Raw genomic sequence first — 26,564 nt, 5'->3', positions numbered from 1 at the left:
GACGTGCTTTTCCAAAAACTAAGAAGTCATTTTTTTAGGGTTTTATTTCTTGTTTTATTTTTCCTTTAAAATAAAATAAAATAAGTGGCAACTCCGACTTTTCTAAAATTAATTTTTCACAAATAAAATCTAGCCTCGCCAATTGAGTGGGAGTGCACGTGAAAAATGCGGATCCACATGAGTCATTCTAGTTTTCCAATAGGGATAGTCGGTTCCCGTAAAAAAATGGAGCTCTATGTTTTGTAAAATTTTCAGTTTGAGATGAGCTTGATGGAATAGTCATTTCCTCTTAGACGATTAAGTCTTAAACAAGAGGTCTTGCTTTGATACCAATTGAGAAAATAAAGGCTATGCTTAAATAAGAAAAATACCCAATATGGGGGTGAATTGGGTTTTTCAAAAACTTTTTCAACACAACAAATTCAAGCACAATATAATAAAAAAATAAAGAGATAGAGTTAGAGAATTCAAACTCGGATTTTATTGTGGTTTGGCACTTCCTTGCCTACGTCCACTCTCCTCAATCTCCTAACCAAGTGAGGGTTCCACTAACTTGAAGCTTCAACCAAGCTTCCAATCTTCTTACACTTGGATTGCGGCTCCAATTGGCTCTTGCACAATCTCTTCAAGATTCAAACCTCTTGAAGGCTTTAACACTCAGTTTTTACAAGAATGAATCCCTCAACCTATCTCAATGATATCTCAAATACAAAACAAAGCTAGGATGACTCACAAGGGTGCACTAAAAGATATGCAAGTGAGGATTTAATGCACTAAAAAGGAAATGAGAGCTTTTAAGGTAAGAACAAGTAGGTAGACAACTGATTGCAAGTGTTCTCTCTGTCATAAATGAAGTGGAGCTCTCAATTTATAGGTTTCTAAGCTTGGGAGCCAAGAACAGCAAAAAACAGCCTCAACCGGTCGAGATGGGGGTCGACCGGTTCACTAGCCGTTGGAGCGTTTAATGTTTTGGCAGGTTACCATTGTCTCGATCAGACCTCGACCGGGAAGGAGGAAACCTCAACCAAGAAAGGACGGATTCTGGAAACGAGAGAGTGTTCTTGACACTCCTCGACCGGATCTCGACCGCACAAGGGCAACCGGTCGACTGGTTCCCCAACCAATTGAGCCGGTTGGCCAAAGCCTCGACCGGTTCAACCTTTTGGCCCCGAAAACCTATCTTTTTCACTTCTTTTCTTTTCTAACACTTAGGCAAGGTCTTTAGGTAAATTAATATGTCAATTTTGAAACATTTTGCCTAAGGTACATTTGATAAAACTCAGGTTTTAATGAAATTACAACTTTAAAGAACAAACCGAGTTTTCCAAAGATGCATAAAAAGATATGTAAACCCTAAGTGCACCCATGCATTCATCTTACATTTTTTTTTTCTTATGATTAAAAGTCTTCCGAAAGTCCTAATCTTGTATCCATTTGGTCATTTGATGAATTTCTGAATTTATACCTGAGATTCTTTACCATTCAAACCAATTAGTCACTTAACCATGGTTTGTTATCATCAAAACCTGATTAGGAGAACCCATTGGGTTAACACTCTTTTTTTACATGTCTTTGTTTTCCATAATGGTAACATTTGACTTTCTTCTTACCTTAAAGCTTTAACTTACTCTATTTGTGACTCCCACTAGAACCACGTTTTGTTGATCTTCCTTTAGAAATAATTAGAGTCTCAGTTTGTTGAAAAGATAATATTTGTATTCCTTATTTTTATGCCTACTTTTTTCCTCAAGTATAGTAGTCGCAACATTATTAAAGACTAGTAAAAAACTGAAACACCCAAAGTGGGGGTGTATGAGTGATTTTAAAATTTAAAATAAAGATTTATATATATTATCCCCAATTTTTATCTTGAGAAGTACCAGTGATACCTTGTATAACCTAATAGGCTATACTTGAAATCTTCAAGTATAAAAATATGATTTTTATCTTCTAGGGATAACCTATGAGATGTTAGGGGTAACAATTATAATCAAACATTCAATGATATAACAATGAAATGAAAAGATATGCAATAGGCATAAGATTTTTATGTGGAAAACCCTCATACTAACTATAAAGGAAAAAAAAACCCATAAAATCTAAGACCTACTAATCTAAATCCATTATGTGAAATCAGGTTACACATATTTACCTGATCATCTTACCTTAAAGATTTTCTTTCCAGTACCTACAACTTCATTCACATTCGCAATGCAGCAACCTTCAATTGCTCCAATGGATCACTTTAACCTCGACAAAGGGATGAAGGTCTTCAACCCAAGATTCATAAATCAAATCCTTAAATGAGAGATTGGGAATGGTGTGGTACTTTAGGCTTTCTTCTCAATGGGAACCTCTCAATAAGTTTGAGATCACTTTCCAATCTCCAGAATCTCTAAAACGATCTTTTAAGCCTCAAAGGGTTATAATGAGGTATTTATAAGAGTAAATCCTGAAGAGGTTTGGTTTTAGAAGACTTCCAAATCATATTTGCATGAAAGAATCTTAGTTGAAAATTCGTGACCACTCTAGCCTACTTTGGTGGCTTGAACGCTTCAAGTGCTCAAGTAGTATGGACCGCTTGAGCGGTCATCATTTGAGTGTTGTTCCCCGCTTAAGCATTCTCTATTTTTCAAAAAAATTATAAAAATTAATTTTAAATTCAAAACAATTATCAATCCTCTTTAGACCTCAATGGAGTCTACCACAGGCCAAAGATTTTTAAACATATTTGTGACTTCCTAGTTGGACGAATGGCAACTCTTGATCTTCAATGGAAAGCAAGTCACTATCTAAAAAGACTTCTATATTCAAACATTAAAAAAAAACAAAATTATTAACAATTAAACAAGACTATATCTCCTAACAACTAGCATTGTCCTCAAAGCACCATTGGCCATATTTATGATGAGATGATCATACGAGTCAGGTAGACTTTGGAATAGAAGTTCAACACATTCTTTCTCTTCTATGTTATGCTCCATAGCTAACAGTTGATAGAACAAAAATTTTAGAGTGTTAATGTGTTTAGTCATCGAAGTAGATTCTGACATTCAAATAGTGTAGAATTTTCTTTCCAAGAAGATTTTGTTATGCAATGATTTGGCTTTATATAGTTTTGTTGAAGTACTTGTTGTTGCCTTGAGAAGGTGTAGACATGAGCCCACATATGTCAATTTGAATTAGCTCTAATACCTTCTTTGCTCTCTAAGAAACTTCATTTGGAAATGATTGTCTGTGATGCTTCCCAATAGCACAACCTTCACATATTTCATTCTTTTTTTCAATGGTTTAGGCAACCCTTGTACCACATCTTCCTTTGATAAAGCATTTTCAAGCTATTGAAGTTCAAGTGCCTAAATCTTCTATGTCATAACCACACTTCAATATTTTCCACTCTAAAAGCCACATTTTCAGCATATTTGAATACAAATGGATGGCTTCTTTTTTTCTCCATTTTTATCTTCTTCACTACATTTTTTTATGCTCCTTATCGTAGATGGTGCACTTACTATCTTCAAAGTGAAGTTTGTACCCATGTTCTACTAATTGTCCCACTCAAGAAATTTTGCTCTAATGCTAGTACAAGAAGAACATCTCTAATATACTTGGTTCTTATTTTAGTTTGGATTTCAATTGTGTCTTTCCCTTTGACATTCACTAAATCACCATTACCCATTTTGACTTGTGAGTTGATGGTTGTATCCATGTCAAGGAAAATATTTTTATTGCTAGTCATGTGGTTTGTGCAACCACTATCAAGGAACCACACATTATTTCTTTGCTTAACAGCACTTTGATGAGCATAAAACATGTTTTCATCAACCTCTTTTTCCACAACACAACTTGCTTGTTGATTGTTCTTAAATCTACAATCTTTTTTAACATGCCCAAATTTTTTTACAATTAAAGCATTAAGGCTTCCCTTTGAACCAACAATCTTTCTTAACATGATTGCTTCTTTTATAAATACTACACATTGTGAGTGATAAGGCTTCTTTGTTAGTGAACTTTCTTCCATTGTTGAAGTTTTTTCTACCTCTTCCTCTTCCTCACCCAGTTCTACCACCTTTGGATAAATCACTTCTATTTTCATTGCTTGTAGGTTTCCTTTCAACTGATTTTTTAGAATGCCTCAACAATCTCTACTCATAAGTTTTTAAAGACCTAAATAGCTCTTGTACATTGAGTTATGAGAGATCTTTTGTTTTTTCAACCATAGCCACAATTGGGTCATATTTATTAGGCTGATCAAAATTTTCTCAATAATTCTTCTGTCACTAATTTCTTCACCATGTGACTTCATTTGATTTATGAACTCCATAAATCTAGAAGAGAACTCATTTAGAGTTTAATTCTCCCTTATTTTCATATTTTCTAGCTCTCTTCTTAAATATTGAAGCCTTACTGATCGGGTTCTTCTATATCCTTGGAACTCTTGTTGGAGGATGTCCCATGCTTCTTTACCTTTTGAAGCTAGCTCTCATAATTCTTGGGAAAACGCTATTACCAACACCCTATTGAATAAATAGGAGAGCTTTTGCATCCATTTTTTTTTTTTCCAATCTTTCAATTGATCTTTTTTAATTGGAGTTAGTGTAGCCGCATTTTCATGTTCATCAAAACCATTTTCAACCAAATCCTAAACATCTTGAGACATAAATAATGTTTTCATTTTTATGCACCAAAAATCATAGTTTTCTCCTTCAAATAATGGAATAGAAGAGGCATGAAAACTCATACTTGTAAGATTTGTGTTGGCCATTGATCTACTCTTCAAATCCTTGGTCCTTCTACTTCAATGTTGAGGGTTTCTAGCTACATAATCTGCTTGCAAAACAACAACAACACTTGCTCTTCATTTTATCTTTCCTTGTTTGCCTTCAAATTTTGTTGCTTCAATGACCGCCAATTCAATTATATTGTGGGTTTGGATTTGGGTCTTCAAGTGAAAAGAAACCCTAGAATCCTCCTTCTCCAAAATAGTGGATATTTCTTAAAATTCCATGCATAAGAGACATGTTGCAATAGATAAGAGGACTTGAAAAAGAGAGATAGTATATGTTGGTGAGACACCCTGAAATCTGGGAACAAAAAACTGGAAACAACAAGTTCTTTGATACTAGTTCTTTTGATTGAAAGGTGGGGGTTCATGAAACGGGTGACTTTGGTACTAGTTCTTTTGGTTATAGTTTCAACTTGAAAAAAGAGGATGGATGCTGAAAGAAAATGGAAGAGTAACAGCCGGAAACAAAGAAGTAAAACAGTCCCCCATAAAACAAAGTTCTTTTGGTTATAGTTTTTCACTTCGCATTCTCTCTTGGATTTTTTTATTTTTTTATTTTTGTTATAGTTTGCAAGCTACAAAACCAGATGTTAAGAAATTTAACTTGAATAAATCTCTCCACATGGGAGCATAACAACCACTCAAAACATAAAAAACAAAAAACTAATTTTTATATAAATGCAACCCAAATATGGAATAGGCACCTTGTGTTACATCCGTGCTGCTTGTGCATGCAGCCGTATTTGCAATGATATCGAATCTCTTAATCTCTTTAGTTTGAGTTTGATATTTAGGATTGGGATTATAATTGAATAAGAATGAAGGTAACTAGAAAAGTAAAATCCAAATGATGAGAGTGAGTTTGGATTTCCATGAGATTCAATTTGTCATTCTTATTCTTATTCTCATTTCTAGAAAACGGTCTAAATGCAGTAATAAATATGATGTGTGGAAAAGTGGGTTTCATGCATAAATTTTTTTAAAAAAATAAAATAAAAACTCCTAAAAATAATTCAAATTTTATGTATTTTCAAGTAAAAAATACTTACGATGATCAAATTTAGTACCTAAGTCATATCTAGATGGTCAAATTAAGATAATACTTTTGATCAAAACATGCACAAAATCCTAATTATTTTTAGGTAATTAGTATATTAAACTTAAATTTTACAAATTCTTTGTATAAAAACAAGCTTTTTTGCTTTATCTGATTCTATTCTATATTCCATCATTTCAAAAATGGGGAATGATAATATTGTGAGTTATATGAACGTATTATTGGTTTTCAGTTTCGGTTCTGAATTTTATAGTACATGGGAACACATAAGCATAATCAACACAAGGATAATATTTGAAGGACACTCCGACATCTAATAGCAATCACCATATAGAGTACATGGACCCGGATTGAAATCAATGGATAATAGCATCCACCAGCACCTCAAGTTGCAAGCTGGCTTCCTTCCACATCATGTGGATGCAATGAGGCAATCAAATTTTATTACATCACACGGAAAAACAGGAAGGGGAAAACAAAGAAAACAAAATAAATGAACACACGCATGAAATTATTTCAGTTGCAAGCAACCTGCATGCATTATATGAAAAACAGAAGCAGAGGCTTAGTAGAGTGCGCTTATGGCGTTCTCGTCATGGCAGCACCCGAAAGTGACGTACTTCTCCATGATCTGGAGGCACTCTGGGCACCTGATCTTCTCTGGAATCCTTCCAACTTCGCTCGGGAACTCAAAGCGGCAGCAGGGCTGAGAATCGCTATGAAGCTTGCTATGGAAATCCATGCAAGCAATATCGAAGCCCTTTGGAGGCACGTCGTCTTTCCATAAATTGTACTCGGTAAAGGTGGGCAAAACAGTGCTGCTGTGGCCATTGACGAACACAAAAGACCCCTTGCTCAGTACAGCCCATCCTCCTTCTTTGTCATAGCTGAGAAGTTTCTTGATTTCCCGCAACATGGAGTCATCATCGTCGCCCCTCCCTAGCTGGATCTTGGAGAACAACATGCTTTCCAATCGGGTCCAGAAGAACCAAACCATGGTAAGGTCTTGCCAGCAGTAGCTGAGATTATCCGTGGTGATGCTTGTTATGCATTTCCGAACTTGCTCTCTCTTGTTGCTCTTTCCCACGTACACCATCTCTAAGGGGATCCGTGCAGCCGATGCAACTGCCCTTGCTGTGGTTGTGAATTTTCGGATCCACTCCATGTCAGTCCCTCCATACAAGTAAATGAATTTTCCTTCTTTGACCTGATGGAACAAAAACATTCCCAGGGTATTTTAAAAATGTTCACGATTGGTCTCGTATTAGGGAAAAGTGAGTTCATTCATGCACATCTAAATATGTATTTGGATTGGTAAAGGTGAATTACCCAGTTCAGTACAGTTGGGTCAATGCCATCCACCAGCAGCTCAAGCCTCCAAGTCTCTTCCTTCCACAGAGCTTCCTCCCTCAAACTGGTGAACGGAAAGGCGGTACTCCCCCATATCCACATCATGTGGATTGCATTAGGGCTCACCACTCTTCCTTGTGGATCTAGCACCACAAGGATGGGCTTGTTCCGGAAGTGCCACACCTCCTTGATGAACCTGATGACTGCCTTATCAATCAGTGTAGGAGTGTATACTGAATACCATGGCATTGTGGCCTGCAGAGTCTCAAACCGATCTTGCATGGCATCTGTCCACATGACTGAGCGGTCCACAACCGGGATCCACACAACTTCGTACTGACTCTCCATCCTAGTCCCGTGGACCCGAGACTCATTATAGATCTGTTCCAGAATTGAAAGCTCGTCATGGGAGATGGATAGGCCTGATATAAGCAGCAAAACATTCTTCCTCCTCAGCACATCTATGTTAACCTGCGGCATTAAAGTTAGAACTTTAGGTTAGTAGTAACGAAGGGGAAAAAGAAAATGCACATTAGAACTTTTAAGTCTTGGTAATAATTTTTTTTATATATGACAGTTCCATGGAATAGTGCTACTGCCAATGCAGTAATGCAGTGATGTGTTTGGAGAGTGAACCCTTCTCTTTGTAGAGCCTTCAAGCAGTGGCTGCACGTCATCCTTGGGAGAAATCAGTGCCCTGAGAATCTTCATGTTGTCAATGTGAATACTCTCAAAGAGATTCAGAAGCATTTGAAAAGTTTCAGCATTCCACTTATCATCTGCATCAAACAGCAATCCCTTGTCAGATTTAAAATCCATTTCATTGGTATTTACATTAGCTGTGCAACACTTGCTTTCATAAATTTGGAAAGGGTTGGTGGTCTTACCTATGTATTGGTAACAAAGAGTAAGTTGCTTCTTCAGAAGGTCCAGTATGCTATTGATCTTGTGAGCCATGGTGGACAGTTCCCATGCCTCATTTGTAGCAGATGTCCAGTACCTAAAATCATTGCAATTGTCATAAGTAAAATGATTGTTGCCTAACCAGCATTCCCAATGGATTAAGTGGCATATCATATAATTCTTCCACAAAATCAGAGGCATTTATTTTTTGTCTTTGGAAAATTAGCAAATGGAAAAGATATTTAGTTGGCAATACGTTGCTTTACTAAGGTTGAAAGATTGAAGCACGATATATCAGCAAAGACAATATAACATACTCATGGCCCATGCTAGTGAGGGTTGTAATCTGAGTTGCGCAAGCCACAACACTCCTGATGGTCCAGTAAACAGCAGTGGGGATATGGGTCATTGCTGTTGCTAATGCTGGTACGTCCTGGCTTATATACATGGACGGGAGCTCCTTGAACTCAATAATGCACCTGGTAATTGCCACCATAGCCCTGATGAGATTGTTAAGAGCATCAAACCGTGGTTTCAGTTGACCAGAGTGCTCCAAGATGATGGGCACTTGCTTAAGGATTGCCATTGATTTCGCAAGTTGGTTGGTTGAATAGATCTGAGCAAGGAGCCAGAATTCACCATAGTTCACAGCAAAAGCTGATAGGGTTAGCACCAGCTTTGCTTCCCATGAATAGCTTGTTAACAGGTCGAATATAGAGAGTGTCGTTGCATGAGCGTCACCTCCGCCCAAACTCTTGTATGCTATCTGAATACAAATTGATTGACCACATGTCATTGTAACGAAACAAATAAAACGTAATCATGCCATGTGTATAATGCATAAGGGATGAGTTTTCTGCATGTCATTCTAAGAAATGAATTTTTGCAGTAGTTCTTTGTAATAACCTCGCAGGAAATTCGATCAATGGTAAACGACAGTGCTTCGAGCAGAGCAATGAAACTGGCTTGATTTGTCCTATCATCAGAAGTTTCAATGCGTGTTTGGGCAGCCTGCAATGAAATCACGAGTGGATTAGCTACTATAAATGCATAGAAAATTTGTATTTGCATACCCTTTCGTCCAAGTATCCTTCATTAATTAGGATTGTCAAATGCATATGCTCTTAACTAACACAACAAACTAAAACGTGGACGTTCTAATGTTCTTGAATTAAATGATTTCACCCCATGGAAGCAGCTCGAGCATTTGGAAAAAGAAGAAGAGTGTTATTGTGAAGGAGTTGAAATTTTGAAATAGATGTTATCCTCAAAACATATAGTAGGAAAAAGGTGGACTTCGGCAGTAAAAAGTTTGTTATTCTGAAAATATTTTAGATATAGATAAATGACTATATGGCGTAAAACTTTCTTGTGTTTTATTTTGTAGATAACATGGGAGTTGGCTAGTTAGTATGACATTGTGCTGGCTAGGAACCCTTGGTTGGTATGTGCATTTACTTTTGTTTTGGCTATTGAAAAAAATGAACAAGGTCAAGTAATTAAAAGCAGCCTGAACAAAAGAAACTTAGGCCTTCACTACAGAAGAGGTTATAGGAGTGTTATACCGAAATTAAGGGATCAACACCCGGTGTAGCCCGATTCAGGATGTCTTCCACGAGTTGGAAAAGAGGCTTAACATCAAACTCTCGGCCATCAGGAGCATGGGTTGCCTGAATTTGTTTCACCATCATGTTGTCATCAGACATGGTTATCATACTCCTATCATGCCTGATCAGTTGATGTAAGGGAACTGGGTTGATTTTGGTGGTTAATTCGTGCTGCATTGGAGTTGGGTTGACCGCTTGCTGCCCTGTAGATGGGTTGACCGCTTGCTGCCCTGGAGATGGGTTGATCACTTGCTGCATTGCTGATGGTTTCATCAGTTGATGCAATGGAGTTGGGTTGAGCATTTGCTGCAATGGAGTTGGGTTGAGCAGTTGCTGCATTGGAGTTGGGTTGATTTTAATCGCTTGCTGCATTGGAGTTGGGTTGATCGCTGGCTGCATTGGAGTTGGGTTGAGCACTTGCTGCATTGGATTTGGGTTACTGAGTTTGTTGGGCATTTGCTGCAATGGACCTGTGATGGCCTTGTTTGTAATCTCCATTTTGGGTATGCAAAGGAAGGCAAGTAGCGAAGATTTGAGGCAGAACGGAAGAGGAGAAGATGGCTTGTGTTCCTTTTGCAGACTGCTTGCCCTTTATATACCCTTTCACAAACGAATAAAGCGACCTCAGTGAATCAACTTCTTTGCTTCCACCATAATTAAAATCCAGAAACGTTTGGACCAAGACTTGCTTTCGTGACTCATCATCTTGTCTCACGATTTTATTCTTTCGGGTGGTCGCAGAAGCAGCAGTTACTTCTAAATCAAGAGCCAGATCTGGGTCCCGCGAATTTGGCACCAAAGAATTTTCTTACTCCGTGTAGACTTTTTTTATCCAAACATCCAAACTGCAAATCCCACCCGTTCCTTTTATCAAATTGGGTGGTCCAGTAAACCGGAGCATTTGCTTCTGACTGAAGATCCAAATTTGGATCCTGCCAATTTGACCCGTCAGGAATTTTGTTACCACGCATAGAACTTTATAAAAGCATCAAAAACGTGTTTTCATACAAGGTAAATCCTACCCATTTCTTTTATTAAATGGTTCAGTCAATGGACTAATTAAGCTTTTAGAGATGATCAGTAGTCAAGTTTGATGGCAACATGGACCCAGAAAAAAAAAAAGGGGCATGATCTGCATATAATGTCACATGAATGGCATCTATGCATGATAATTAGGTGCTTCCTTACCTGGAAGCTTTTATCAGTATGCAAAATCAAATGTGAGAATATTATTTGCTCAAAAACACAAAAAGTGAAAAGAGAAATAAAGTAGTGTCGGTTCCTTGCTTCAGTTTCTAGAAATAAATGGGTCGATGCATTAAAGAAAGCAGGAATGATGAAGGCAACAATCCAACAAAGGGAAAGCCAGATATATTTGCTTTACTCTTTCTTTTGGGGGTATATTTGCTTTGCTTTTTTTTTTTTCTCCTTTGGGAGATATTCAATCATGCCATGGAGAAGCATTTCAGTATAAACAATGTTTAAATAGGATCATGGTAAAACCTACTGGTTGTAAACCTACAACCCTAAGTATCCTTACCTAATCTCCAGTATAACCGGGTTCCACCAACAAATTTAAAATTTTAGGCCACCCCAAGGGCGCCACACTTTGAATCTGGTTTGAGCCTTTTGGGAAATTTTGAGCGACGTGATAGCATTCTAAGTTATTGTCTATGAAAAATGCATTCGAGCAACTACAGAAATGTATATGTATCCCATAAAAAATCTTGGATAACTGGCAGAGCATTCCTAGTCTTCAGAGCAATGTCCACAAGCAGAAGGCATGCAGTATAACTTTTCTAGCACTCTGAAGAATGTTGTTTCAGTGGAAGCTTCAATGCAAACATACTAATAGAAAAATATATACAAAAATAAAATCATTCACACAGATAAACAAGGTTTTAACATGGTTCAACCAACCATGCTTACCTCCATGAATAAAAGATGACATTTCACTATACATTAGATAATATTATAAAGGATAGAAACAGATACAATCTTTAGGTACTAGAATACTCTCACATTTTTCCACTCTTTATATTTTGCCTTAAACCACGAATCCTTTTACTTCATTAGGCGTCTCTCACCCTTCTTCACATCTACACCTTAAAACATGAGCTCTCTCTCTAATGGGTGTCACTTGTTCTTCCTCACATCTTTGTTTACCACGTATGGTCTTCATAAGTTTATATCTCTCTCATAACCTTTTCCTCTCATGACTTAGAATATTTATAGATATATTTCTACTACATTTTTGCTTATGAACTTAGGAAATATTCTATATATTATTCCTTCTATAAAAAATATATTCTAATTAAAAATTTAACATACCTCCAACAATCCTCACCTTGAGTCAAATTTCATTAAATAAATCTTTTTTCTCTCCATGATATACGCTTTCCTCATGCATTTTGCTCTCCTCATATTCCATGGTTCCCTTCATTCACCACGGTCTTGTCATGCGCAATGATCCTATTGCTTCTTGTAATAAGAGAATAATTGACTCCATCTTAACAAAAATTCCTTTTTGCAATTCTCTAGATCCTTTGTGCTTTGTTCTTTTTTGCTCTTCCTAAAATCTTCAAATAAGGTTCGTCCAAACATCTTCAATTGAGGGTCATCCAAACATCTTTAATCGAGGGTCTTCCAAACATCTTAACCAAGGTTAATTTCTTCCAAACATCTTCAACTAAAGCTCTTATAGACATCTTCAACCAAATTAAGCCTTTCCAAACATATTCAACATAAGCTTTTCTAAACATATTCAACATAAGCTTTTCTAAACATCTTCAACCTAGCTTGGATACCACTTGTGCTAACGAAAGCATCAATATAAATCTATTAATTTCAAGAAACAAAGATAAAATAGTTCTTACAAAGGTATAAAAGATTTAACATAGTTTGGTCAACCATGTTTATTACCATGGATGAGAGATAACAATCCATTATGCAGTAAATAATAATGCAAAAGATAAAAACAAGTACAATCATTGGGTCTCGATATCTCGCATTTTCCTATTTTTTCTATCTCCACCTTGAACTATGAACCCTTTTGCTCCATTAGGTGTCTTTTATTCTTCCTCACATCTACACACTAAACCACGAGTCTTCTTGTTCCATCAAATATTGTTTGCTCTTTTTTAGAACTCTATCTAACATATATAGTCTTTACAAGCTCATACTTTTCCCATAACTTTTTCCTCTCATAACCTAAAATATTTATAAAGATATTTTTATTACTTTTCCTTATTCAATGAAGAATCTAATTACAATCATATATGAACTTAGGAAATATTCCATATAATATTCCTTTTACAAAAAAAATAAATACATTCCAATTAGGAATTTGAGACACTTCCTAACAAAGAATTAATGTGTGATGCATTGTTGTCTTTCAATATGTGTGTTGTCATTAATTTGTATGTAACTATAACTATTCTCACATTTGTCTGTGTTGTTTTCTTTTCACTCTTTTTTTTTGGAGAGCTGGTTAATCTAGAATTTTTAATATGTGCAGTGTCCATCAATCTTCTTAATTTCTCCAAATTTACCAATGTATGAGTCTTTCTCTAACTAGCACCATTGCTTCTCCTATATTTAATGGCAAACTAGGCATATGTGAGGCTCTAAATCACCCAATTAAGAGGCAAGATATTCAACATGTGCCCCATAGGGTTTGAATCTTGTCTCTCTCTCTTTTTCTCTCTTTCTTTTTTATTAAATAATTTTTGCATGGTTATAGGAATGTGTATGTTTAGGTCTTGTATATAATTAAGATTTCTCCAAGCTTTTAAGCTCGATCTATTTTATCTACATCATTTAAGATTGACTTGGATCACATATTCTTCTTTTAGCTAAAGGATATTTAGTTAAAATAGATTGGGAATTCCTTATTATTGAATTGAATTGTAGTTACAAAATCCTAACCTATAATTTGTATGCAAGGGAAATTGTTCATAGTAAAAAACTTTAGATAATGAAGAAGTCACTTGATTATTCTCATGCATCCTTTACTATGAACGTCTAAAAGAACAACAATTAATGTATGCTAGGAAAATTGTGTTATTAACAATTAATGTTTATCCTTAATTTAAATCTTAGTATTTATCTATTATTAGTTTAACTTAGAATAGAAGATAGAGTTTGAATTAGAGTAGAAGATAAATTTGTTTTTGAATTAGAGTAGAAGATAGAGTTTGAGTTAGAGTTGAAGATAGACTAGTTCTTTTAATTTTAGTTAGTCAAGATTTATCCCCTCAAATTTTATCTGTATATAAATATTAATCAATTATCAATGAGAATTTTATGTCATAGTTTCTCCTCTCTTTTTTTCTCTTTATATATGGTATCAGAGCACTAAGCCCCTTGGCCACCAAATATTAAAGCAATTACCAACCAAACTACTTATTTCAAAGCCATTTTTGTTAATCATCATTCTTCCCATCAATCACCTTTTTCCCCATCTGCCAATTCTCTGCCACCTACAAACCCTAGCCTTAACATCCATGGCTAACGACCAAACCAATATCATCATTTTTCAAAATACCAACACACTTTACCCCAGTGCTCTTATCACCATCAATGTTGCCACTCAACCTCCCCTTAAACTTACATCCACAAATTATCTCACGTGGAAACTCATATCCATACCAAAATGGACTACTTCTATCTCAACAACCATACATTATCGATCTTCTTACCCACATTAAGATGGCTAAAGCAAACCTTGTCTCCACACTATTTCTTACAAGTTCATTGCTTTTCATTCACATTGGTTTTGCTCTTTATAATCTAATTGAATATCGTGTCATCGTTGGAAGTTTGTAATGTTTGTGTCTTACACAGCCTGACATAGCATTTATAGTAAACAAACTATCTCAGTTCATGAATTAACCCACTACCTAACGTTGTGCTTTTCACTAGCTCCTCTTGTGCTATCTTTGTGGTATTTCTTATCATGGCATGTTACTTTATCAAGACTCTCCACTAGCTATGCATGCTTTCTTAGATGCCAATTGGCCAGGCAACAAGGATGATTTCTCATTTGCTAGTATTTACATTATGTATCTTAGACACAATCCAATCTCCTAAAGCTTCAAGAAACAATGCACAATTGCTCGCTCCTCCACAAAAGTTGAATATAGATATGTTGTCGTTATTATTGTTGAACTCAACTGGGTGTGCTCTCTACTAACCAAACTACATGTTCAGATTTCTCAACAACTTATGATTTTTTTTTTTTTTTTTTTTTTTTTTTTTTGCAACAATGTCAATGCAATGCAATTATACTCCAACCTAGTGTTTCATTCTCATATGAAACATGTGGTCATTAATTTTCAACCGTTACACTACAACTGTTTTCTTTCTCTTACAACCAAGATTGGAATTTTTTTATTAGAGCTCTATCTTAAGGGGGCATGTTAACGAAAGTTACTGTTTATCCTTAATTTAAATATTAATATTTATCTATTATGACTTTGACTTAGAAAAGAAAATAATTATTATTAGTTTGATTTAGAGTAGAAAATAGACTTATATTTGAATTAGAGTAAAAGATAGACTTGTCCTTTTAAGTTTAGTTAGTCAAGGTTTATCCCCTCAAACGTTATTTGTATATAAATATTCATCAATTATCAATGAGAAGGTTATATCATATTTTCTCAATTTTCTTCTTTCTCTATAGATTGTTCATAGTAAAAACCAAGTACTAGTTTTCATGGCATATGTCATGTGAGTTCAATTATTGTGTGGTAATAGTGGTTAGATTCATCAATCCCGTGATTTGTAAGACTCAATTATCAAACAGCTATTTTTCCACTTCTGGGTTGCCCATTTTTATTGTTGACCAACCAATCTTGTTTTCCAAATGTGAAAACAAGTGAGAAATAAATTTACACCAAAATACACTAATATTTGTTGAAAAATATAATAGAAAGAGCTAGAAATGATTTAGAAAGATGTGACTTTCCTCACCATTTAAATAGCTCTTATGATGATTTCACTTGCCTAAGGTAACAATTTAGAGTTTGTATCAGGATATACAGGTTTCCTACCTAAATCTTAAGGTTAATTCAAGGATATGAAATCAAAACTATGATCATCAATCAAGATACACTATAATCTAAAATTATAGGTATGTTTGTTGAAGATAATGTGTTGTGTATAGTGTCTTACTCTTTGTACATAACTATGGTTTTGTGTATAGTCAAGAGGAGTTCCTGCATATAATGTTAGAAACTTTTTCCCTTATCTGATATGGGATATCACAATCATCCTTCCCATATACACACAATGTCCTCATCATATTCCATAAGATTGTGTAGCCAAACAAAAAGATACCCTTTACAACACCAAACAAACTCCTACATTATGGTTGAGGGCCAACTCTCATACTATTTATAATAACTTACTCTCTCTTTTGTAGATATCTATTGTGATGTCAATGAATTATCACGACTTTAAAACATGTCAACATAGTTAAGAAAAGTCCACATACATATATAGTATTAATAGTTTTTGCCTTATATGATATGGGACGGTCCCGGCCGTAAAGGGATGTCTATCTATTTAGCCCTACAATCCAATGGGACATGATAAGGATGTTGTGTTTTCATGAAATGATTGTGATATATCACACGGATAGGAAAGAAATTTTGACACTATATATGTGTGAGTTCCTCTTAACTATGTAAATGCATTTTAAGTCCACAAGAGTTTATTAGGCTCGTAATTGACAATATTTATAAGGTTGAAAGCTAGTCATTATACATACACTTTTGAGTCAAAGGTAATACCTAGATGTTTAAAGATAGTACCTATATTATTAAAAAATAATACCTATGGTTAAAAGTCGTACCTTTAATTAAAAGAAATCCTCATTATTTTTAAATAAATATATTAAGTTTGGATTTTATAAATTTGGGTTCTCATTTTCTGTTTTTTAAAATGTGTACCAAAATATGGTGTTTAAACGTAGTGTTTCAGTTAGAAATCTAAAGAAGAAGAAAGGAATTTCTGGCCAGAAAAATTCACAGCAAACTCAAATAGATTTCAACAATGAGTTTCTAGAAGCCTTATATACTAATCTTTGATGGGGAAAATTATGACTTCTGATGTTTGAAGATGAAGACCTTATTTTTATCAGTTGATTTGGGGGCTATGTTAAGAATGGCTATGGAGAACTAGACCAGGGAGTTGCATTGGCATATGCCCAACAAAGACAGTTGAAAGAAGACCGAGTGAAAATGCAAATGCACTTTCCATGCTATAGAGAGTTGTATCAGATTTCATTTTTCCGAGAATCATGGGAGCAACAAAAGCTATAACGAAGCTGGGGAGATTTAGCTGCTAGAATTCAAAGGAGATTTGAGGGTAAGAGCTATTAAACTTCAATCCCTTAGAAGAAAGTTTGAAAATATGAAGATGAAAGAAAGTGATTCTTTAAAAGAATAATCTACTAGATTTACAGAAGTTATTAATCAAATGAAGAGCTATGGTACAGAAATTGCAGATAAAAAGGTTATGGAGAAACTTCTTATTACCTTGCTTAAAAAATTTAGCCCAATAGTGATTGTAACAGAAGAAATGAAAGACATCTTAAAATTGAGTATCAAAGAGTTGTTGTGTTTCATTAAAATCATTTGAGCAAAGGATGATATTGTATTCTTAAAAAATCAGTTGAAAATGCTTTTCAGTCTAAGCTTAATATTGGATCCAAAAACTTTGAAAGACAACCTTACCATTGTAAGCAAAATAAGGGTGAAATGTCAGTAAGAGGTGGAAAACATAGTAGAGGAAGAGAAAGAGGTTCAAGAGGAAGAGGTAGAATCAGCTTTGATAAAAAATTCAATGAAGAATATTCATCTCAAAGATGTAAAATTTGTAAAAGAAAGTCACACAGAAAATGACTGTTGGTCCAAATGAAAAAAAACAGTGCTTTAATTATAAAAAAATTTAAGCACTTGCAAAAGGATTGTAGATTCAAAAAGATACAGTAAGAAAGTTATTCAACAGAAAATGAGGGTGAAAAAAAATTATTCTATACATGTCAAAGTACTCCAAACCAAAGAAATGAAGCTTGCTATGTGAGCAGTGATTGTGCTAATGATGAAGCATCAAAGTGGTTATTAGATGGTGGTTGTAGTAATCATATGACAGTAAAGAAAAATATTTTTATTGACATGGAAATAATTGGAAATTGTTATGTGAGGCTAGGAAACTGTTCTTTGGTGGATGTGAAAGGAAGAGAGACTGTTGGCATTCAAACCAAGAAAGAGTCAAAAGTTGCTTCAAGATGTCTTGTTTGTACCTGACGTAGACCAGAATTTACTTAGTGTCAGACAACTTCTGGAGAATGGTCATTCATTGCATTTTGAAGACAAATATTGCACAATCTATGATAAAGATAGAGAGCAACTGATCTTGGCAAAGTTGAAGATGGAGAATTGAAGCTTTCATCACTTAATTTCAAGCATGCAAATTATACAACTTGAAAAGTACATAGAATTTTTTATGATTCATGGTTATGGCATAGAAGATCGACCTGGGCACTTCAATTTTCAAGGTCTCAAGCTGCTTTATTATAAGAATGTGGCATAGGGGCTTCCAAGAATTGAAGAAAAACATGGAGCATGTGAAGGAGATGCTCTTGGGGAGCATCATTGGCAACCATTTCAGAGAGAAATAGCTTAGAGAACAAAAGCGCCACTGAAATTGGTACATATGGATGTGTGTAGGCCAATGCAAACACCTTCTCATTCTCAAAGCAGGTACTTTATCCTTTCCATTGATGATTATATAAGAATGAGATGGGTTTGTTTAATGAGGCAAAAATCAGAGGTGTTTACTATTTTTAAAAAATTTAAAGTGCTTGTTCAAAAACAAAGTGATTGCTTTATTACAATGCTGAGTGATAGAGGTAAAGAATATACCTCAAATGAGTTTGAATAGTTTTGTGAAGATGAAGAATGGAAAGACAATTGATTATTGGTTATCCTCTATAATAAAATGGAGTGTTGGAAAGGAAGAGTCAAAACTGTTACGGAAATGGCAAAATCAATGCTACATGAGAAGAAGCTTCCTAAAATTTTCTGGGCCTGAAGCTGTTTATGCAGTTGTATATTTGATTAATAGATGTCCAAGTTGTGTGGAACCAAACTCCTATAGAGCCTTGGAGTGGAAGGAAGCCTTCTTTCAAGCATCTCAAAGTCTTTTGATGAGTATGTTATGCACAGATTCCAAAGTTAGAAAAGATATAAACTTGATATGATAAGTGAAAAGTGCAAAGTGCATTTTTATTAGTTATAGCTTAAATGTCAAAGGGCTATAAGATGTTCAACTTGATGAGTAACAAGGTAATCATTAGTAGAGATGTTTTGTTTGGTCAAAATGCTATGTAGAATTGGGAAAAAGAATGGAAGTTGAAAAGGATATTGTTGTTCCAATTTTTTTGCCTCAAAATCAACAAATGAAGATGGTAATGATGGAGGTTCAATTCAGCCAAGCTCACCATCCTTACTACCAAGTTCAAGTTCACCCCCAAGTAGTCCTTCAGTAAGTTCAAATTCATCATCATAGAGTTTAACTCCCAAAAAAAAAAAAAGAGAGAGAAGCTTGAATGATATTTATCAAGCATGTAATTCCTAAATCAGAAAATTTTGAAGAAGTTATGAAAGAAGAATATGGGAAGAAAGCTATGGAAGATGAGATTGAAGCAATCCCAAAGAATCATACTAGCGGGCTAGTTGATGAACTAACAATTAAAGAAATCCTTGGAGTAAAATGGATCTATAAGGTGAAGCATAATTCAGATGATTCAATTCAAATAAAGAAGACAAGATTGGTCGCTAAGGGCCAACTACACACAATAGCTTGGGATTAACATCCATGAAACATTTGCTCTGGTTGCTTGTTTAGACACTATAAGAACACTCATTGTACTTTCTTCTAAAAAAAGGTTGGTTATTATACCAACTAACTGTCAAGTCAACATTTCTGAATGGAGAATAAGGAAGAAATATTTGTGTGCCAATCTCAATGATTTGTTGTTGAAGGAGAGAAGTAAAGATTTAAAAGCTAAAGAAAGCATTATATATAAGGACTCATGCGAGCTCTTAGAGCTTGTTATTGTCAAATTGATGGTTATTTCATTGACAAGGGGCTTCATAGGAGCAAAAGTAAAAACCTACTTTGTATGTGAAGCACCAAGGTGAATTCAATATTTTCATCATTACTCTATGTTGATGATTTGATATTCACCTAAAATAGAAAGAATATGATTGAAGAAGAGTTCAAAAGGATATAATGACAACATATGAAATGAATGATTTCGGGCTACTACATCATTTTCTTGGCATGGAAATCTATCAAAATGATGATAGAGGTTTTATTTCTCAAATATATATAATTCTTTGACAATTTAGAATGTTTGGGTTGCAACTTAGTTGCCACTCCTCTTGTTTGCAACGAAAAGTTAATGAAAGATGGTGGTGAAAGAAAGGTAGATGAAACTCTTTATAGAAAACTAGTTGATAGCCTCCTATGGTATTATGTATACAAGAAGCTTACTTTCAAGATTCATGAGCAATCCCAGTCACATACACTTAGGTATTGGAAAAAGAGATTTGAGATATATCCAAGGCACAGTGAATTATGGAGTCAGATATACAAGAGCCTTGGAATCAAAATTATATGGTTTATGCATGCAATAGTGATTGGGAAGGATGTGCTAATGATATGAAAAAATATTTTAATAATTCCGATATAAATTTGGAATACAGCCTTCCATCTCGTCCTTTCTGCTAACGTTGGCTCACATTGTCACACAATATAACTATCACAAAACTGTCTCTTCTCCTAAGCTTCAAAACACCCGCTATGTTTCCAACTTGAACTTACCTTCAGAATAACTCTCAAATAGCTCAAAAGACAACCCTTAGGCATTTCATTTATTGTGCTGGCTTCAAAACAATTGAAAATGGTGTGGAGGTACTACCTTCTAATGGAAAAAGAAAATTCAATGAAGATAGAATTGTATGTAACTATTGAAAGTGAAGGTGAGTTCAAGAATAGCATATTAAGGAGGAGAATCTTGAAGATAATGTACTGTATACAGTGTTTTACTCCTTTGTATATAACTATGGTTTTGTAACAAACACAAGTTCAAGTTAAATACATTTATACATGGATGGCTCAAAGGCAACACCTCTACACCTGAGATTGAATCTTGAAAAGGGTTCAAGAAAGCCATTTTGTATCCTGAGAAAAAGTGAATGAAAAAGTGGAGAAGAAAAAAAAAAATCAGATTCGTCTCTTCCTCTCTTCTGTCTTGTGCAGATATTTTTGGTCTTCTCCGCTGAAACAACAGCCAAGAATGCTACTGTAAACCTAACACAAACAAGAAGCAACCTTGACAAATAAGAACAATTATAATAGAAATTAATAATGTGTCCATTTATACATCACAGCAGCGGTAAACAAAGAACTTCTCCATTTTGCGGCCACACTCTGAGCACACAAGTGTTTCAGGAATCATCCCAGCAGCAACAAGGAGCTCGAATTGATTGCAGTGATGTGGGGGGTGAATTTGCAAAAGATGATCATTCAGTGCCTGCAGGAAACCCTTTTTCTGCACATGCACCTCCCACTGATTATACTGCCGTAAACAAGTTAAAAATGAATCCCCTTTTGCCTTTGTGATCTCCTCTGATCCCTTACTGAGCAGAGCCCATCCCTCATGGCTGTTATCGAAACTAAGCATCTTCAAGATTTCCTGCATTGTAGGATCCTTCTCAACAGTTTGGCCAAGTCGCATTTTGGAGTACAACATGCTCTCTATTCTAACCCAGAAGTACCAAATTGAAGTCAGGCCTTTCAAATGGTGACTCAATTTGTCCTCAATTATGGTCTTAATATTTGTATAGACAAGTTCCTTTGGATTGCTCTTTCCCACATAAACCATCTCCAGGGAAATGCCTGCTGATTCTGCAACCTTCTTTGCAATGGTTGTAAACCTCTGGATCCATTCTATGTCATCTCCTCCATATAGGCATATGATTTTTCCAGCTGCTATCTGATGAAGCCAGAAATTATTGTGAGAACTATATAAGCATAAAAAATGAACCAAAATAAGGGGACTACTTGAGAACATTTTTAAAATGTATGAGTAGTCATGATGGTGTATGTACCCATTCGGAAATCCTTGGATCAATGCCATCCACCAGAAAATCAAGTTTCCAAGTTGCTTCCTTCCATAGATCTTCCTCCCTTGAGGTAGTGAAAGGGAAGGCCTCATCCTTCCAAATCCACATCATATGGAGAGCATTTTGGCACACTACCTGTCCTCGCGGACCTAAAACCACGAGAATAGGCTTCCTTCCATAGTGCCACTCCTTTTTTATGAACGTAATCACAGCACCATCTTCCGGTGAAGGGCTGCGCAAAGGGTCATGCCTGGTGTACCATGGCATTCTGGCCCGATGATTCTCAAACAACTTTTGACTGCTCTCCATCCATGGATCAGATTGGTCTATGATTGGGAGCCATACAATCTCATACTGAATACCAGGCCTCTTCTTCAGTGACTCTCTGTATATATCTTCAAGAACCTCAAGTTCATCATGGGAGATGTCTAAGTTTGATATGAGCAAAAGCACATGTGTGTCCTTAAAGACGTCTATGTCAACCTGTTTTTTGTCACAAAAATTCCATCTGCATTAGCGGTGTCCCAGAACAAGGAATTGAATCATGTCTTAATAACAGGAGTATAAAAGTAAATAAAGACACCAGCTAATGCAGCAATGTAATCATTCTAGAGCTATTTAGGCTAATTAATCCAGAGCTGCGATCCCTATCTTCAACATACATGTGAACAATAGGCCAACTCTGGAACCTTTTGGATATCAAAGTAAAAATTTTGCCAAGTTGTTGTGATAAAAGAGTGAGATAAAGATTCAAGAGAAAACCCTTCTGTGGGTGGCTCCATGAAAAAGTGGATTCTGGTTGTCTCTTGCATATATCAATGCTTTGAGAACCTTCATGTTGTCGCTGTGGGACGTCTTGAATAATTCCAAAAGCATCTGGTAAGCTTCCATGCGTCTCTTGTCATCTGCATCAAATGATGGCTTCTTCTTGGACATAAGAGTCTATAGGTTTATTTTGAAATGTTGCATTACTTGCATGACAAATTAGCATCACATCCATAAAATTGCAAGAGATCAGGCTCACCTATGTGCTTATGGCAGGCATCTAGTTTATCCCTGAGGTGGTTATGTATGTTGCTGACCTTATGAACCAAGGCTGAGATCTCCCAAGCCTCCGAAGTTGACAGTGGGTGCCTGAAACGCATATGAGAAACTCATCTTTCACATACTAGCTGCGTAAGGAGCCGATACAGCTTTATAACAGTATACTACTCAGGATTGATAGATTGTTATGCATCGTCTAGTACAAGGATAGATATATTCATTTAGATGAAGGATCAGAGATAATTGAAACAGAATAGCATTATGTTGAAACTTAGCTTTGAAAACGTACTCGTCACCCTGCAGCCCTTTAAGCCTAGCAATCTGGGAAGCACAGGCCACAACACATCTAATTGTCCAATACACAGCTATGGGAATATTAGCCAGGGCTGTGGAGAATGCTGATTCATCTGTGGTAATGTACTGAGATGGGAGCTCCCTAAACTTGACAATGCAATTGGCGACATCTAGCATGGCTTTTATAAGGTCTTTGATTGAATTGAATTGGGGTTTCAGCATGCTTGAACGCCCCAAGATCTCAGGTACTTGTTTAAGGATTGCCATAGATTTGGCCAGATCATTTGAGTTATATGACTGGAAAACAAGCCAGAACTCTCCATAGTTTACTGCAAAAGCAGAGAGAGTCAGCACCAATTTGGCATCCCATGGATGGCTTGATACCATGTTCAACACTGAGATTGCCCTTTGATGTGCTTCTTCTCCGCCAGAGCACTTGCATCTTATCTGTCAATACTATGATTAATTAAATGCGGGCATAAACACACCACATCCTGCAAGATGATATTCTATAGTTTTATACTTCATTACCTCACAGGAAATCCTGTCAATGGTATAGGCCAAAGCTTCAAGCGTGGAAATGAAGCCAGCTTGGTGGGTCTTGTCCTCCAAAGCTTCCACATCATTTGTTTTCAGGTCCTAAAGATTACAGGCAGATCAGCAACATTAACTAGTTAACTGCATCGAAGCTATAAGCACCTCTTCCATATCAAAAGCTAAATGTTTGATTCTAATTTCCTTTTTCTAGTGCTGGAAAATCATACCAAACTATCGAAAGTGACATCGCTCTTTGGGGTAGCACAGGTAAAGATCTGCTCCACAAGATGAAGAAGAGGTTTGACATCAAACTCTCTCCCATCAGGCTCATGAGTGGCCTCAATCTGCTTCAGCATCATATTGTCCTCAGAAGCGGAGAACTTGAGCCGGTCAAATTTGATCAGTTTCTGCATATTCTCTGAGGTTTGCTCACTGGACATCTTGAGCTATACAAAAGGCATAAGCTCTAGTTTTAAGGTGATGGAGTGAAGGATGGTTCTGCACTCATCTGCCTGACCTTTTTATATAATACAAGGAATGGAATAAAGTAAAAGTGAATCAACTTCCTTGCTTCTATGTGTAGTTTAAAGCTTTGAGGATTGAAATTTGAGACAATGCCATGGAGCTTTAATCGATCATCCCAGACACTTTCCCTTTTTTTGTCTTGGACAATAACAAAAGCTCAAAACCATTGGAACAAAGTGCAACTCATTCAATGCTTTTGTTATATTTGTGGGTGTTGTTGGCCACCTTTGTCTCCCTTTCTCCTTAATAACAGTAGAGGAAAACTGATGTACATGAACATTGAAATAAAGGTTCTAATGTGATTCACTTTGTTTTAGTAAATTGAAGGCCTTCCAAAAGTGCTTATGGAATGCTACAAAAGTGACTTGATTTTTCAGTTTTTTAAATTGCAGAAGAAATATTTGAAATATTTAGATCATCTTTGTTAACTGTTTTTTAAAACAGTTTTATATTTTTCCAAAAAAATATATATATACAAATATAAAAAAAATTAAAAAATAAAATACTACACCTAATGGAAAATAGTTTTTATTGGTCAAAATAAAAACCATTGGTATTTTCAAAAAATATCTTTGAATCATCTTCACTTGTTTTTCAATAACTATTTTAAAAAGTAATTACACAAATATAAAAAATAAAATAAAAAAACGATACATATAAAATTTAATTTTAAAACATATTTAAAATATATTAAAAAAAATGGATTAAGAATATTTCAAGTTTCCAAATATATTTATGTTCTACAAAATATCAAAAAACTATTTTAAAAATTATTTTCAATAATACTAATGTTTTAATTGTAAGCATCAAAAATCACTTAGGCTCATAAAAATCACTGAAAATCATTATTAAAAAGTGTTTCTACTTGTTATTATATAATTACCAAAACATGTTTTTGTTTTTAATTTTTAAAAACAAAAAAATAAAGTTAGAGTTACCAAACATGTTTAAAATTTTAAAAATCAAACAAATAATATAAAATTCATTTATATTGTTTATTATTTAAAAAAAGTTTAAAAAATAAAAAATGTATCTGAAAAACTACCTAAAGGTATAAAAAATCTTGGATTCCCAAATTTTTTTTTAACAAATTTTAAAATAAAAAATTGCATTTGCAACTCAACCACATTTTATTCCATTTTATGGACTCAACAATATTGGTATCTCAAATATGAACATTGAAAATAGCCAAATTCAGCCAAAAAAAACATTGAAAAATCATCCAAAAAACAACTAGCATAGATTTTTGGTTTTTTATTTTTAAAATTAGAATTAACAAACATGTTTCATATTTTTGTAAATTAAAAACATATATAATTGAAACGAATATTCTTTGCTTTTAAGAGTAAAAAAATGAAAGGGTATCAAAACCAAACTTTCTAAAAAGAGGTAACAAATAGAGGTATCAAAGAGGTAGTTACGAAACTTTTCATTCATCTTAATCATTGAAAGTGTATGATTTCAAGTACGAAATAAAATTAAGGTACAATGCAATGAAATTAAACTTAATTCAAAGTAATATGATATAAATATATAGACACATATCACAATGTGATTAGTCATATTCGTTTGTTACATATCTTCAATACTAGAGACGGATCCTAAAGTGGTGTGTACATCAAAAAAAAAAAAATTAATAGAATAAAGTGAAAGATATGGGATTGAATGCAAATATTGGTTTTTATTTCTCTTCTGCCACAAGAATTACAAACGTTGAATATGAAAATGCTCAAGGATTACATATATGAATTTTTTGTTAATAAAATATATTATATAAAGTAAATATATATCATACAAAGATGGAATCACTTGATAAGGGTTATTTGTCATCTTTATTACTCAAGTCTTAAAAAATTTACTTTTATTTTAATAAAAAGTATCACCTTTTCACCTTTTATTTTTCAAGCTTTAACTTCGTTATAATACTTAAATTCAATTTCCCACACAAAATAAAACCAAATTTATTTTTAAAAAACCTAGACAAGTACTCTTTGGTTTGTTGTTTAGAATGGTACCTTAAATGTTGTTTTGTATTGGAAAAAAATTAAAGAAATTCCATTCAACATTAGAAAAAGAATAAGTTTGTGAGACAATGTAATATAATACAGAAGGTTAATGTTATAACTAATTAGAATGTTAAAATCTCTTAAATTTTCCATTCAATAGCAAAGATAATCGCCTCTAATCCAACATTAGGTGATTTTTCCATTCATTAGCTTATCAAAATATATCATTGAAGGATAACAATTTTAATTAAATAA

General features: G+C 34.7%; 2 protein-coding genes across 2 annotated transcripts; both read right to left on the bottom strand.

Moving 5' to 3' along the window:
- Positions 1-6,116: 6,116 nt before the first annotated feature.
- LOC117930948 (protein SIEVE ELEMENT OCCLUSION B-like) lies at positions 6,117-10,258 on the bottom strand. The gene is made up of 7 exons (XM_034851763.1): positions 9,662-10,258; positions 9,003-9,107; positions 8,414-8,862; positions 8,081-8,193; positions 7,830-7,972; positions 7,173-7,664; positions 6,117-7,050 (listed from the first exon to the last, which is right to left on the bottom strand). Exons 1-7 carry the CDS (start codon positions 10,199-10,201, stop codon positions 6,409-6,411), a joined length of 2,484 nt encoding a protein of 827 aa, XP_034707654.1. The 5' UTR covers positions 10,202-10,258; the 3' UTR covers positions 6,117-6,408.
- Positions 10,259-21,118: 10,860 nt separating this feature from the next.
- On the bottom strand, positions 21,119-24,254 carry LOC117929829 (protein SIEVE ELEMENT OCCLUSION B-like). Its single transcript, XM_034850252.1, has 7 exons — positions 24,006-24,254; positions 23,773-23,880; positions 23,237-23,688; positions 22,928-23,037; positions 22,666-22,808; positions 21,889-22,386; positions 21,119-21,773 (listed from the first exon to the last, which is right to left on the bottom strand). Exons 1-7 carry the CDS (start codon positions 24,216-24,218, stop codon positions 21,156-21,158), a joined length of 2,142 nt encoding a protein of 713 aa, XP_034706143.1. The 5' UTR covers positions 24,219-24,254; the 3' UTR covers positions 21,119-21,155.
- Between the last annotated feature and the right edge of the window lie 2,310 nt (positions 24,255-26,564).

Source organism: Vitis riparia, chromosome 14 (assembly GCF_004353265.1).
Source record: "Vitis riparia cultivar Riparia Gloire de Montpellier isolate 1030 chromosome 14, EGFV_Vit.rip_1.0, whole genome shotgun sequence".
Lineage (NCBI taxonomy): Eukaryota > Viridiplantae > Streptophyta > Magnoliopsida > Vitales > Vitaceae > Vitis > Vitis riparia.
The sequence above is the reverse complement of the archived record's forward strand: the minus strand, read 5'-3'. Positions and strand labels throughout refer to the sequence as shown.